Raw genomic sequence first — 14,330 nt, 5'->3', positions numbered from 1 at the left:
ATGACTGGTATTGATTTTATCGTCCTCAGTGTAAAGAGGAAATACAAAAGAAAAATGGACACCAACAACGTTTATGACACATGATTATATTAAGATATTTCAAAATATATCAAAACGTGTTAAATATATTTAATATATTTTAATATATTTTAATATATTAAAATATAAAATCAAAAATATTCTTAAATAAATAAATAATATAAAACAATATATAAACAGGATCATGGAAATATAATGAAAAATAACAAAAAAATAAATCACATACAAGAGTTTATATCACTTCATTTGACTGCATTTCATAGTTCTTGATTATTTTTAGATCTGTTCACACCTGGTTGTTGTTACTGTATGAATCAATTTTCTGTCTGAGAGGTAGATCGCTCTCATTTTGGGTATGCATACACAGACATGCGCAATAAACATCGAAGAAAGTGTTTCTGAATTTCTGACTCATGGTACAGTAAAGTACGAAGTTGATAGCATTGTTTACGAGAGCGATAATGTCCATGAGGTCGCCGAGTGGTACGTAAATGAGGTCGAAGATGTTCGGTGTGGTGATGCTCATCACAATCAATATACCTTGGGGTAATTCAGTCACGAGAAACAGAACAATTACCGTCAACAGCATTTTCGTTGTTCGGGAATGTTCTGAGAGGCGAGTCCGGTTGGCGCAAGATATCTGCATCATTTGCTTGCGCCGGCGCGTCTTTTCATGAATCTTATAAATAAGAAGACCACCAAATATAAAGATGAGCACGCAAGGCAGCAACTTCCCTGTTATGGCGTACAACCAATAGTTAAGAATTATTGCCGCCTGAGAGTCGGAATTGATCAAATTATCATCAATAATCAGATAAACAGTTTGATTGTCCATTGTTGGTTTCTCGACGATTTTCTTCGTTATGAAGTTTGGTGTCATCATTACGGCCGAAGAGATATAAATACTCATTATGAAGATCCGAGATAGCTTCAGTCGTCGTAACCGTACGTATTCTCCGCGGGCCGGCGACCTTAAATGAGCGTAACGTATGATGGAGAGCAGAACACACAACCAGATCGATATGGTGTGTGTAGTGTTGACCAAGTTCAAATGGAAGAGCATGAACCACGTCCAGCCTTTGTTGTTTTTGGTCGGTGACAGCTGCATCGGGTTATTTAAGATGTAAAAATGAATGGCAAACGGAACATAAGATACCATTGTGATCATATCGGAAACAGCCAACCAACTAAGTATATTATTGACTGGAGTTCGCATATTCTTGCGAGATAAAACAGTAATGTTGAAAATGCTGGTGACAATACCGAACACACAAACACACGTACTCAAGTAACCGTGGATGCCCGCATACCAAGTACCGAACGTCAATAACGAATGGGAATGCGTCATTTTGTAAAGACTGTTATATATATATATGTATATATATATATATATATATATATATATGTATGTATATGTATATATATGTACGTATAGCTTTATATCTATATCTTTATTTTTATATCTTCCTTGGTCTCAGTGTATATATATAAATGTATAAATATGTATGTATGTATGTAGGTAGGTAGGTAGGCAGGACTGTGTGTGTGTGTGTGTGTGTGTGTATGAAGTGGAGGCGTGCGTGCTGTGTATGTAACTTTGCGTGACGGAAGGTTTATATGCCCGTGCAATCATGTGTTATGAGTTGCTTTACATGTGTGCGCGCGCGCGTGTTGATTAGTTTTGAAGTGTGTGTTGATGTTGTTGTTGTTGCTGTTTAACCCCAGGTCAGTTCCAATCCAGCAAGCCTATGATGAAATGCATGGCATCGCAACAATTCTGTTTTTCTTCCTTTTCCTCATCAATTTGCATTCTTTCTGTTTAAAAAAAAAACACACATAAAAATAACAAAAACGTTAAGATGTGGTAGTTTGAAAGAAATTTGGATGCTATTTCTAGCAGATCAATAGACCATATAAGGGCTTCCGGTATGGGAATGCATTGGTCCTTCAACATTCGGAGTCCTGCATCAAATGTTCTGCTGATTCATTCCCATTGTTTTAAATTAATTCCGGATTATCTCGTAGCTTTGAGACTTGGACAAGATAATTGTTTATTTTTAGAATGACATTGTTGGGTATGTGTGAGAGGCCAGATTTGGCTGGTTTGAATATAAAACAAGTAGAATATTTTGGACCCTAGGTATGGCTTGTTTAAATGCTAAAGAGATACATAATAACGTATCTTTTTGCGCCTACAGATTATCTCAACAGGCATGTATGTATAATCCTTTAGCATTCAGTTTATTTCTCTGCCAAATGTAATCCTTATTCACATTGTTTAGAATTTCTCTTTATCTTATAGCTTCAAAATTTTGATGCCACGATTGTATATTTTTAGGATGACACAGCAGGGGAGACATCAGGGGCTGGATTTGGTTACTTTGAACATAAAACAGGGAGAATATTTGCGCCGGATATGTCCACTTTAATGCGTATTCAAGTACTTGTGTATTTATTTTTATTCGCTGTGTCTGTGTGTCGATGTTAAATACTTTGTCAAATGTGCGGACGTGTAAGCATTTTTATTATCTTTAAGCAATATTTTTATAATTTTTTATTTTCTTCACGCTTTGTTATCATTGTTTTTGTTGTTGTGTTGTTACTAATGGCGGTGGTGCTGTTGCTATTATAGTTACTGTTGTTTTCTTCAAAAATATTATTTAGTGACATTAATAATACAAATAACTTTTGTTTCTTCCTTCCTTTTTATTTCAATTTTTTTTATTTGTCAAATTTATCTACCCTTTCTTTCTTCCTGCTCTTTCACCCTCCCTTTCCTTCTCTCTCTTTCTATTGCTGTCTCAAAAGTATCTACTCCAGTGTTGTTTACCAATGTTTTTCACAACTGCAGCTGCTGCTTTAGCTAATGTTGTTGTTGTTACTGTTGTTGCTGCTGCTGCTGTTGTTGTTGTTGTTGTTGTTACTGCACTTGGTACTGTTTCCTCTATAGCTGAACTTTATGTTCATTCTGTTGATGTATGTTTTGAACTTGTATTGTTAATTCTGTTGCCGCTGATATTGCTGTAATCGGGGCTACTTTTGTTATTGTTGCGGCACCTATCGTTCTTGTTGTTATTGCTCCACTGAACACTATTGCTTCTGTAGTTGAACTTGATGTTGATTCTATTGATCTATTGTTTTTTTTACTTGTGTTGTTGTTGCTGCTGCTGTTATTGTTGGCGTAGTTGCTGTTATTGATGTCCTGTGCAGCATTTGATGGTGTTCTTGTTGTTGTTGTTCTCAATGATGTATTCTCTGTCTTGATGGTTTTGTTTATTTATGTTGCTAGGAGCTGTCGTTTACATTCCTTTCTAACACTTCAAAATTATCCTGCATTTCTCAACCTATCTTCCTCTCTCTCTCTCTCTCTCTCTTCTCTCCCCACTTCTATCTTTTCCTTCCTCTCTTCCCTGTTTCTCCCTCTCTTTCTAACCTTCTTCTCTGTCTGTCGTTCCCTCTTTTTTCTCCTTCATTCACGTCTCTCTCCCTTTCTCTCTTACAAACAATTTCCAACCGTTATAGAGACATACGCTATCTTTCTCCCCCTTTCACTCTCCACACACTTTCCCTTTACTTCCCTTTCAACCCTCTTACCCTCATCATCATCCACACTCACTCGTCTCTCTCTTTCTCTTTTCACACCGTCTTTTTCTCTTTCAATCTCTCTCTTCTTCTCCCCCTCTGCCTCTCTTAATCGTTTTGTCTTTTTGCTACCATTGCTACACATACTCTACCACCATCTTTCTCACTCACACTTCCCCATTTCACTTTATATATGAGTGTGTGTGTAAGTGAGTGAGTCCGTGCGTGTGTGTATATGTGGGAGCCTGTGTGTTTGTGTGCGTGTGTGCGTGTGTGTGTGTGCGACCATGTCCGTGTGTGTTCTTGAGTATTTCTTCTCTTTATCTGTCTCTGTTGGTTTATATCCTATGTCATTCATTTGTTCATTATAATTGGATCTCGATAATTGAATCACTGCAAAAATAAAAAAAGAAATAATAATAATAATAATAATAATAATAATAATAATAATAATAATAATAATAACAATAATAATAAAGTTTCAGATTTTGCCACAATGGCAACATTTTTGGGGGAGGAGAGATAGTCGATTACATCGACCCCCAGTCTTCAACTGGTACTTATTTTATCGACCCCTGAAAAGATGAAAAGCAAATCGACCTCGGCAGAATTTGAACTCAGAACGTAGTGACAGACGAAATACCGCTAAGCATTTCGTCCAGCGCGCTAACGATTCTGCCGGCTCGCCGCCTTCAAAATAATAATAACCACAATAATAATAATAATAATAATAATAATAATAATAATAATAATAATAATAATAATAATAATAATAATAATAGTGCCCTTGGTATGATAAGAAAGGGATGTCAGAAACATCTAGATAATATCCCAGGAGAACCATGACTCAGAGAAATCCAAAAGATTGTGTTGACAAATACTGCCCACATCCTTAGAAAAACCCTATCCATTTAAATGTCTGTTTCATTACATGAAAATATTTCGCTACCCTCCTTGCCACTTCCCCTCCCCACACTTTCAGTCACACTGTAACATCTCTTATCCTTCATTCGCCCTAGGATGCTGGGTGTGTCTCGGCAAGTGATTGTAACAAACACGCAGATTAAAAGTAAATAATAATAATAATAATAAAAATAATAATAATAATAGTAATAATAATAATAATAATAATAATAATAATAATAATAATAATAATAATAATAATAATAATAATAATAATAAATGCCTTGATGCAATAGCAGGCAGTGTCTCAAATGGCTTCTGATCTTAACTGACTGGAAGTTTTATCATGTACGTTGTTTTGTGTTGGCATAAAAGATGGGTTACAACAAATATTCTGCTCAATATAACAGATTTGCTTGTCAGTTGCTTGACCTCAACCAGTTGAGCATGTCCCTAATAATAATAATAATAATAATAATAATAATAATAATAATAATAATATTAATAATAACAACAACAACAACAACAACAACACCAATAATAATAACAACAATAAGCAAAAAACAGGATCGAAGCGAAGCAAGAAATGGGATCGAATAAGCAAGTAACAAGATCGGAGCGATCAATACTTTAGCTAAACCAGCCGTGACTTATAGTTTCAATATCATTAACTGGTCAATTACTGAAATATGTAATCTTGACAGAAAAGTAATTGACAATGCATAGAATGCATCACCCTAAGGCAGATGTAGAACGACTTTACCTGCCAAGAAAAGAGGGTAGCGGTGGACTTTTACAGCTGGAATCAACAAGGAAGATTGCCACAATTGGCCTAGACACCTACCTGAAAAACTCTGAGGACTGGATGTTAAAACTTGTCTTAAAGCATCAAAAGAAGAAATCATCATACTCAGTAACAAAACAGGCAAAGGAATATCTAAGTGAATTCCAAATACAACAAATCCCAGAATTAGACATACTGGAAACAAGCACAGAAAAAGCGAAGCGTATGAAAACCTGTGCTAAAACTGTTGCCTTAGATATTCTTACTGATAAATGGCAAGAAAAACCTCTCAATGGCAAATATCCAAAGAGAGCTAATAGTGTCGATGTTGACAAAGCCGTTACCGATCAATGGTTAATTAATGTCTTCTGGCTCAAAATCAGAAACAGAAGGGCTTATCATAGCAGCCCAAGATCAAAGCCTATCTACAAGGAACTACCTGGCCAACATATTAAAGAACGGTAGCAGCCCAACATGTCGTGTATGTAAACAACAAAATGAAACCATTGATCATGTTGTCTCCATGCGCAGTCTTCTTGCGCCTACCGAGTATCTCAAAAGGCATGATAGAGCAGCACAGTATATTCACTGGGTAATTTGCAAAAACCTGGATCTGCCCCATGATAAAAATCGATGGGAGTACAAACCACTTCCCGTGCTTGAAAAAGATCACATCTCACTCCTCTAGAACTTCACCGTTCATATTGACAGAAGGATAGATGCGAATAGGCTAGACATTATATTAAAAGTCTTCAGACCAAAATCATGCCTCCTCAGTGATATGACTGTCCCAATCGTCATAAATATATCTGTCAAGACATACCAAAAACTGAGTAAGTATAAAGATCTTGAAATAGAAATTAGCAAAATGTGGAACCTGAAGATTAAAACAATACCTGTTTTCACAGGTGCCCTGGGAATGATAGCAAAAGAGGTTGATTGCTACCTAGTTCAGATACCAGGTAACCCCAAAATAGCAGAAATTCAAAAGATAGTGCTCATGGGAACTGTCTATATCATACGTAAAATACTGTCTATGTAATCTCAAATTTTAAAACAAACTTATGTTTTCTTAAACATTCTCTAGAACAATACAATGTGCAAAACCAAATATATGACACCCTAGGCATAACGTCAACATGAACTTCTAACTTGTTGTCTCTTGAGGTCTCTGGGTGAGACTTGGAGCCAACTTGTACGAATACAAAGCAAAAGTCAAACAAATAATAATAATAATAATAATAATAATAATAGTAATAATAATAATAATAATAATAATAATAATGATAATAATAATAATAATAATAATAATAATAATAATAATGATAATAATAATAATAATAATAATAATAATAGTAATAATAATAATAATAATAATAATAATAATGATAATAATAATAATAATGATAATAATAATAATAATAATAATAGTAATAATAATAATAATAATAATAATAATAATAGTAATAATAATAATAATAATAATAATAATAATGATAATAATAATGATATTAATAATAATAATGATAATAATAATAATAGCTCGGTAGTGAAGTGAAAGCACGTTATAAAAATAAAACTACTGAATAATAATAATAATAATAATAATAGTAATAATAATAATAATAATAATAATAATAATAATAATAATAATAATAATAATGATAATAATAATAATAATAATAATAATAATAGTAATAATAATAATAATAATAATAATAATAATAATGATAATAATAATAATAGTAATAATAATAATAATAATAATAATAATAATAATAATAATGATAATAATAATAATAATAATGATAATAATAATAATAATAGTAATAATAATAATAATAATAATAATAATAATAATAATAATAATAATAATAATAATAATAATGATAATAACGACAGAGCTGGGACCTATATACACTGGAAGTTATGCCAACAGTATGGAATAACAACAGAAAAAGATGGTATAAACACAAGCCAGAAAAGGTCACAGAAAACGAAAAAGCAACCATACTATGGGATATGCCAATACACACAGATAGAGAAATTAAGGCCAATAGGCCAGATATAGTTGTCAGAGATTATGAAGAAAAAAAATGCTTTCTAATTGATGTATCAATACCAGCAGATGACAACGCTTCCCTAAAAGAAATGGAAAAACTTTCAAAATACAAAGACCTGGAAATAGAGATAACTCGAATGTGGAATCTAAAAACAGAAACAATTCCTATCATAGTAGGTGCCTTAGGTATAATAAAAAAATATTCAGACAAATACATAACAAAAATAGCAGGACTTACAAATATATATAACATACAGAAAATTGCACTACTGGGTACTGCACACATTCTACGCAAAACACTTTCAATACAGTAAACATAAGAGCACCGCAGCAAACCACAGCACATACCCAAGGCGCACAGAGCTGCGCTCGGTAGTGAAGTGAAAGCACGTTATAAAAATAAAACTACTGAATAATAATAATAATAATAATAATAATAATAATAATAATAATAATAATAATAATATTAATGATAATAATAATAGTTCTAATCACATTAGTGATAATAATTATGACAGCAATAATAATAATACTACAAATAATAAAAATATAAATAAATATAAGAGAGTGTATGTGTTTGTGTGTGTGTGAGAGAGAGGGGGAAAGAGTGAGAAAATTTAAATGGTCAAAGTTACATTTCTAAATCAACAAGATTATTTCAATATCTGAAGAACGCGAACCACGCAGGTGAGCAACAATGAGCTTTAATGAAGACACAAAGACAGGACAGGTGTTTAAAGTGGCAAACTTTACAACATATTTATTAGAAACCATTGGAGAGGTATTTTCTTCTTTCTCTTTCGTCTTTGTCAGAAGATGAACGTAGAACATTCTTAATCCTCTTCGTGTTTTCTGTGAGTGGTGGTGGTGGTGGTGGTGGTGGAAGGTATGGGGGAAGGTTGAGAAGAAGATGTGCCATGCCGTGTTATTTTAAAGGACCTCCTTAAATTCTGGCTTTGACGGAGTCAAGGGAGGGGGGTGTTGGTGGGGTATCGTCGTGACGTTTTATTTCGTCGTCGTCGTCGTCGTCACCGTTCTCACTCTCCTCCTCCTCCTCCTCCTCCTCCTCCGCCTCCTCCTCCTCCTCCGCCTCCTCCTCCTCCTCCTCATCATCATCATCAGCTGCAGTGTTGTTCGTGTAATCGTCGTCATCATCATCATCATCATCATCATCATCATCTTCTTCTTCTTCTTCTTCTTCCTTAATGTCTAAGAACATTTCCTTTTCACTCCTAAGGGAGTCGATCTTTTTTCCAATTCTGACTAATCCTAAATTCTTCCAGAAAGATAGAGAAAGAGACAGAGAGAGACCGACAAACAGCGAGAAAGAAAGTGTGAGAGAAAGAGAAGAACCAAGCTCCAGTACAGGACTCGTACTTTATTTATCGACCCCGAAAGAAATGAAAGATAAAGTTGACCTCTGCGGGATTTGAACAGTGAGCATAGAGAGCCGCAATGATCCCAAACAAAGCAATCAAATCGACATTCAAACAACTCAGTCAATCGACCCACAGGAAACCTTCAGCTTTTTTTTTATCCAAACAGGCATTTTCATCCAATATTCACACGCTATTATTTATAGCATTATCTGCATCGAGTTTCTCCGCTCCAAAACATAAATTATTTCACGTTCTCTCGAAGTTTCTAAGTTCTTTACGATGTCAAAAAATATAAAATATATGTTTGTTTATGGGGGTATTTAGACTTACTACTTTGTTTGTACCTGTTCCATATGATCAATTAGCTTTATCGAAGCCATACTAATCACAGGAGTGTAAATCAGAAATCGGAGCTGAATTTTTATCAGTAATTAGGTAATTCAATGCCGTTTAAAACAATAAATATTTGAAACGAAAATGGTAAATACGGTAATGAAAATGTCTTCCGAAGCTTGATTTATGCTGGCAAAACATTAAGCAGAAATTTGATATGACTTTAATTAGCTGTGAAATCGTAAGCACTTCAGCTCAGAAAAAAGTTCATTAAAAATCTTAGATAATCTCCAGCCGATGTTGATTATCTTCAGCGCCGAATAAACCATTCTATAACGATCAGAGAGAATCATCATCTTCATCATCGCTGTTCGTAATTGCACATCCTCCACCTCCTCCTTTTTATCATCATCATCATCTTCATCATCACTGTTCGTAATTGCACATCCTCCACCTCCTCCTTTTTATCATCATCATCATCTTCATCATCGCTGTTCGTAATTGCACATTCCCGTCCTTTTCATTATCATCCTCATCACTGCTGTTCATAATTGCACTCCTCCTCCTCCCCTCCACATCCTGCACCACCTCCCCCTGCACCACCTCCCCCTCTGCCACCCCCTCTGCCCCCTCCTCCTACCCTCCGCCTCCCTCTCCCTCTCCATCGCCTCCTCTTCTTTCTCCCTGTCATCATCATCATTGCTGTTCGCAATTGCACATCCTCCTCCTCCTCTTTTTCATCATCATCGTTGTCGTCGTCATCACTCTCTTCTTTCTCCTCCTCCTCTTCATCATCATCATCATCATCATCACCATCATCGCTGTTCGTAATTGCACATCCTCTTCCTCCACCACCTCCTCCTCCTCCGCCTCCTCTTCCTCCTCCTCCTTGTCGTCATCATCATCATCATCGTTGTCGTCGTCGTCACTCTCCTCTTTCTCCTCCTCCTCCCACCCATCATCACTATCGTCGTCGTCATCACCGCCACCGTCACCACCGTCGTTGTCGTTCTCATCGTCGTCGTCCGCATCACCACCGCCACCACGACGACCGCCATCATCACCGCCATCACCATCATCATCATTCATTTCTACTCTAGGCAGGAGGCTCGAAATTTTGGGGGAGAGGCCAGTCGATTAGATCGACCCCAGTACGCAACTGGTACCGAAAGGATGAAAGGCAAAGTCGACCTCGGCGGAATTTGAACTCAGAACCTAAAGACAGACGAAATACCGCTGAGCATTATCGCCCGGCGTGCTAACCTTTCTGCCAGCTCGCCGCCTTAACATCATCATCATCATCATCATTGTCATCGTCATCCTCAAAATCGTTGTCGTCATGATGACGATGACGATGATGAAGATATTGATAGGATCATCATTATCCTTGTCATCATAATTATTGCAATCATTGTCGTCGTCGTCCTCCTCCTCCTCCTCCTCCTCCTCCTCATCATCATCATCATCATCATCACCACCACCACCACCACCACCATTGTCATCATTGTCATCATCGTCATCATCGTCATTATCGTTCGTAATTCCGTATTGCTTGATTGACTTAACGATCCATTCCCAGACCAGTCTCTGCGATGGGAACCTTTCCTTTCATGTCTGGCTTCCCCCCCCCCCTCTGTCACACTTCCACTTGCTCCCTTTCATCTTCATTTATGACCCTGCAACATTCCATTCATACCAATATCTAAATGATCGCAAAACACACGAAAGTCCACCAGGAATTACTGCTATGTCAGTGTCCTTCTTTTCTCATCCGCCATTTCTCACCTAAGCACTTCCCTAGAGTTTTGTTGGTTATCCAAATACATTCCAGACATGCGACAAACTTTTCCAGTCTTTTTTTCTTTCCTGTTTTGTAAATGCTAAACTCTCTTCCTCCATTTTTTTCAACACCCGCCATTACAGTGAGCTGATGGAATTGTTACGGCTCCGAACAAAAATGTTTAGTGATTTTTCTTCCGGCTCTTAACGTTCTGAGTTCAAATGCTATCGAGGTCGACCTTGCCTAAGACTCTTTCAGGTCAGCGCTGGATGAAGCATTAAGCAAAATAAGCACGTATTTAGGGCATCAAGGGAAGAGAAGGATGGGGCATCACAGAAATGGTAAATGGTTTACGGCACAAAATAAATTACCTTCAACTTTCTAAAATAATATTCGGGATGCTTTTAGGTAAGATTAATTTTGAAGATCTGATCAAAGATTTTGCAATAAAAAAAATAGAGAAAACTTTTCAAATATAAATAAAGTGTAAGTATACCGGGCCCATGAACCTGGCTAGGCTTTAAAAAGGGCGCAAGAAGAAGATACCAAATATAAACATTATTTTCTATCTTACTGTTAGTTTTGTTTCATTTTGAAAAATGAAAAATATACTTTCAGGTTTATTATTGTCTATATTTTGAATTGCATGCATGTATATATGGAGATAGCAAATGCTTAGGGCCTCCATGGGTCTTAAGTTGGCTCTAATCTTATGCAGTCTACTCCCAGATATAGTATGCCTAAATGTTTTTAGAAACACACACAAAAGAAAATTTACTTTAAACTTGCGAAAATAATATTCGAAGCGGTTTATATGATCGGAAATATAATTTCGAAATATTCATGGTGTCATGTGGAGGTACAATGGCCCAATGGCCCAATGGTTAGGGCAGCGGACTCGCGGCTATAGGATCGCGGTTTCCATTCCCAGACCGGGCGTTGTGAGTGTTTATTGAGCGAAAACACCTAAAACTCCACGAGGCTCCAGCTGGGGCTGGTGGCGAACCCTGCTGTACTCTTCCACCACAACTTTCTCTCACTCTTACTTCCTGTTTCTGTTGTGCCTGTAATTCAAAGGGCCAGCCTTGTCATACTTTGTGTCACGCTGAATATCCTCGAGAACTACGTTATGGGTACACGTGTCTGTGGAGTGCTCAGCCATTTGCACGTTAATTTCACGAGCAGGCTGTTCCGTTGATCGGATCAACTGGAACCCTCGACGTCGTAAGCGACGGAGTGCCAACAACAACATGGTGTCATAGTGAGGATCTGATCAAAGACTCCGCAACTGAAAGAAAAGAAAGTAGGAGGAAACTTTTCAAATATAAATAAAATAAAACTACTGACATTATTCACCATCTTTCTGTTAGTTTTGTTTCATATTGAAAAATAAAAATATATTTTATGGTTTATTAGTTTATATTTTGTATTACATATATATATCCTGTTGTGTCTGGGGAGAGTCATTCTATTTTAGGGCCTTATAATTTAACACACTCGCCGCTAAGATTTCCACTCATTTCCTTATTTATTTTTCTAATATGGAAACAGCAAAATATTTTAAGTGTTTGGGACTTCTATGTGTCTGAATATGGTTCCATTTCAGAGTCGAAAAAAATAAGTACCATTTGGGCATTGGTTGTGTTATAAAAACTACAAAGAATATTTCAGCAACAACCATTTTATATTTGGGCTTGTAGTCTCCCCTGTACGTCAATTCACTTTAGAAATTTCTCAGTGGCTATGTGGTAAGAAGCCTGCTTGCCCTGGGTCCGGAACCTGTCCCACTGCGTGGCACCTTGGGCAAGTGTCTTTTACTAAAGCCTCGGGCCGACCAAAACATTGTGAGTGGATTTGGCAGACGGAAACTGAAAGAAGCCTGTCGTAAATATATATATAAATATATATATGTATGTTATGTATCTATGCATGTATGTATGTATGTCTTTGTGTGTGTATGTCTTTGTGTCTGTGTTTGTACCTGCAACACCGCTCGGCAAGCGGTGTTGGTGTGTTTACGTCTCCATAAACTAGCAGTTCAGCAAAACAGATCGATGGAATAAGTACCAGGCTTAAAAGAGAAGTACTGGGGTCGATTCATTCGACAAAAGATTCAAATCGATGCTCCAGCATGGCCACATTCTAATGACTGAAGCAGATAAAAGATATATATATATATATATATATATATATATATATTCCACAAATTTTTCTCATTCTCCCTCTGTTTATTTTCTCTTATTCCTTCCTTTCTGTTGAAGAGTATAGGCTCGAAACGTAAAAGACTTTTTCATTTTCCCCGAGCATCAAACTAATACACTTGCTTGTTGTTCATACACCTGTCTTCCTCTTTTGCTTGTCTATAAATTTCAACTATATATATATATGTATATATATATATATATATATATATATATATATATATACATACATTTCTAAATTTCGGTATGTGGTGAAGCAATTCTACTGAATCCTAATTATAATTATGATTATAATTATAAAATTTTTGCATAAGCTTACCGATAATGGTTCTTTTAACATACCGAACTACTTGGTAAAATTATTAATTATTAATTTTACCCTATATCAATATATATATATATATATATATATATATATATATATATATATATATATGTATGTATATATATAAATCAAAGGGAGAACAGAAAAAAACACAACAAACGGAAACCATCAAAACACACCATGCGGAAAGAAGGACGATAGCACAACAGCAAACAGGACAAAACAAGATACACGGATTATTCGCAGCCAATTGTCGTTTCTGTTGGAGTCCGGAATGTCTACGTAGATTCGCCCACTTATTTCCGATACTACTCGAAACCGGCTGGGCCAGGGACTTAAGCTAAAAGTATTAAGCCTTCGGGCAAAGCAAACGAATGTACATATACGAAAACAAATAAACAGACAACAGAAAGGGTCTTTCGACCATCGGACGAATGTAACATATGAAATAGAATTATACATATACAATGGACAAACGCCTTTCGGCTATACAACAAAAGGAAAATCATTATACAATTACAACAAAAATAGAATAAAACAAACAGGGTCTTTCGACTATCAGACGAGTGTAGTAAGGTTGCACAGGGAAAATGGAGATGCGTGCGTATATATAATATATATATATATACGCACGCACACACACACACACACACACACACACACACACACACACACACACACACACATGTGCATATATATTCTATCTGCTGAATCTGAATCAAAACCCATCAGTTGAAATTTAAATGTTGTTTTACATAAAAGCAAAATCGAATGTTTGCTGTGTCATGTAATATACTTGAAATTATTTTTAAAACCGTTCGACAGTAGAAAGATAATTATTTATAATAATATATAAATATATTAGCGAGAATATCACTCATTTCATTGAAATTAATTCGAAGAAAAACGAAAAAATATTGTAGTTGATTTAAATTAATTATT

The 14,330-nt window shown here is 35.7% G+C and overlaps 1 protein-coding gene across 1 annotated transcript in view; it reads right to left on the bottom strand.

The window, feature by feature from the left end:
- Positions 1 to 253: 253 nt before the first annotated feature.
- Positions 254 to 14,330, bottom strand: part of LOC106880795 (G protein-coupled receptor dmsr-1) — a 129,356-nt gene continuing 115,279 nt past the window's right edge. Inside the window, exon 2 of the mRNA XM_089343037.1 lies at positions 254 to 4,014. Within this exon, the coding sequence (XP_089199163.1) occupies positions 326 to 1,387 (1,062 nt within the window). The 5' untranslated portion in view covers positions 1,388 to 4,014 and the 3' untranslated portion in view covers positions 254 to 325. The remainder of the gene's footprint in view (positions 4,015 to 14,330) is intronic.

This window comes from Octopus bimaculoides, chromosome 26, assembly GCF_046866305.1.
Source record: "Octopus bimaculoides isolate indiv1 chromosome 26, ASM4686630v1, whole genome shotgun sequence".
In the NCBI taxonomy this organism is placed as follows: Eukaryota; Metazoa; Mollusca; class Cephalopoda; order Octopoda; family Octopodidae; genus Octopus; species Octopus bimaculoides.
This window is presented reverse-complemented; position numbering and strand designations above follow the sequence as displayed.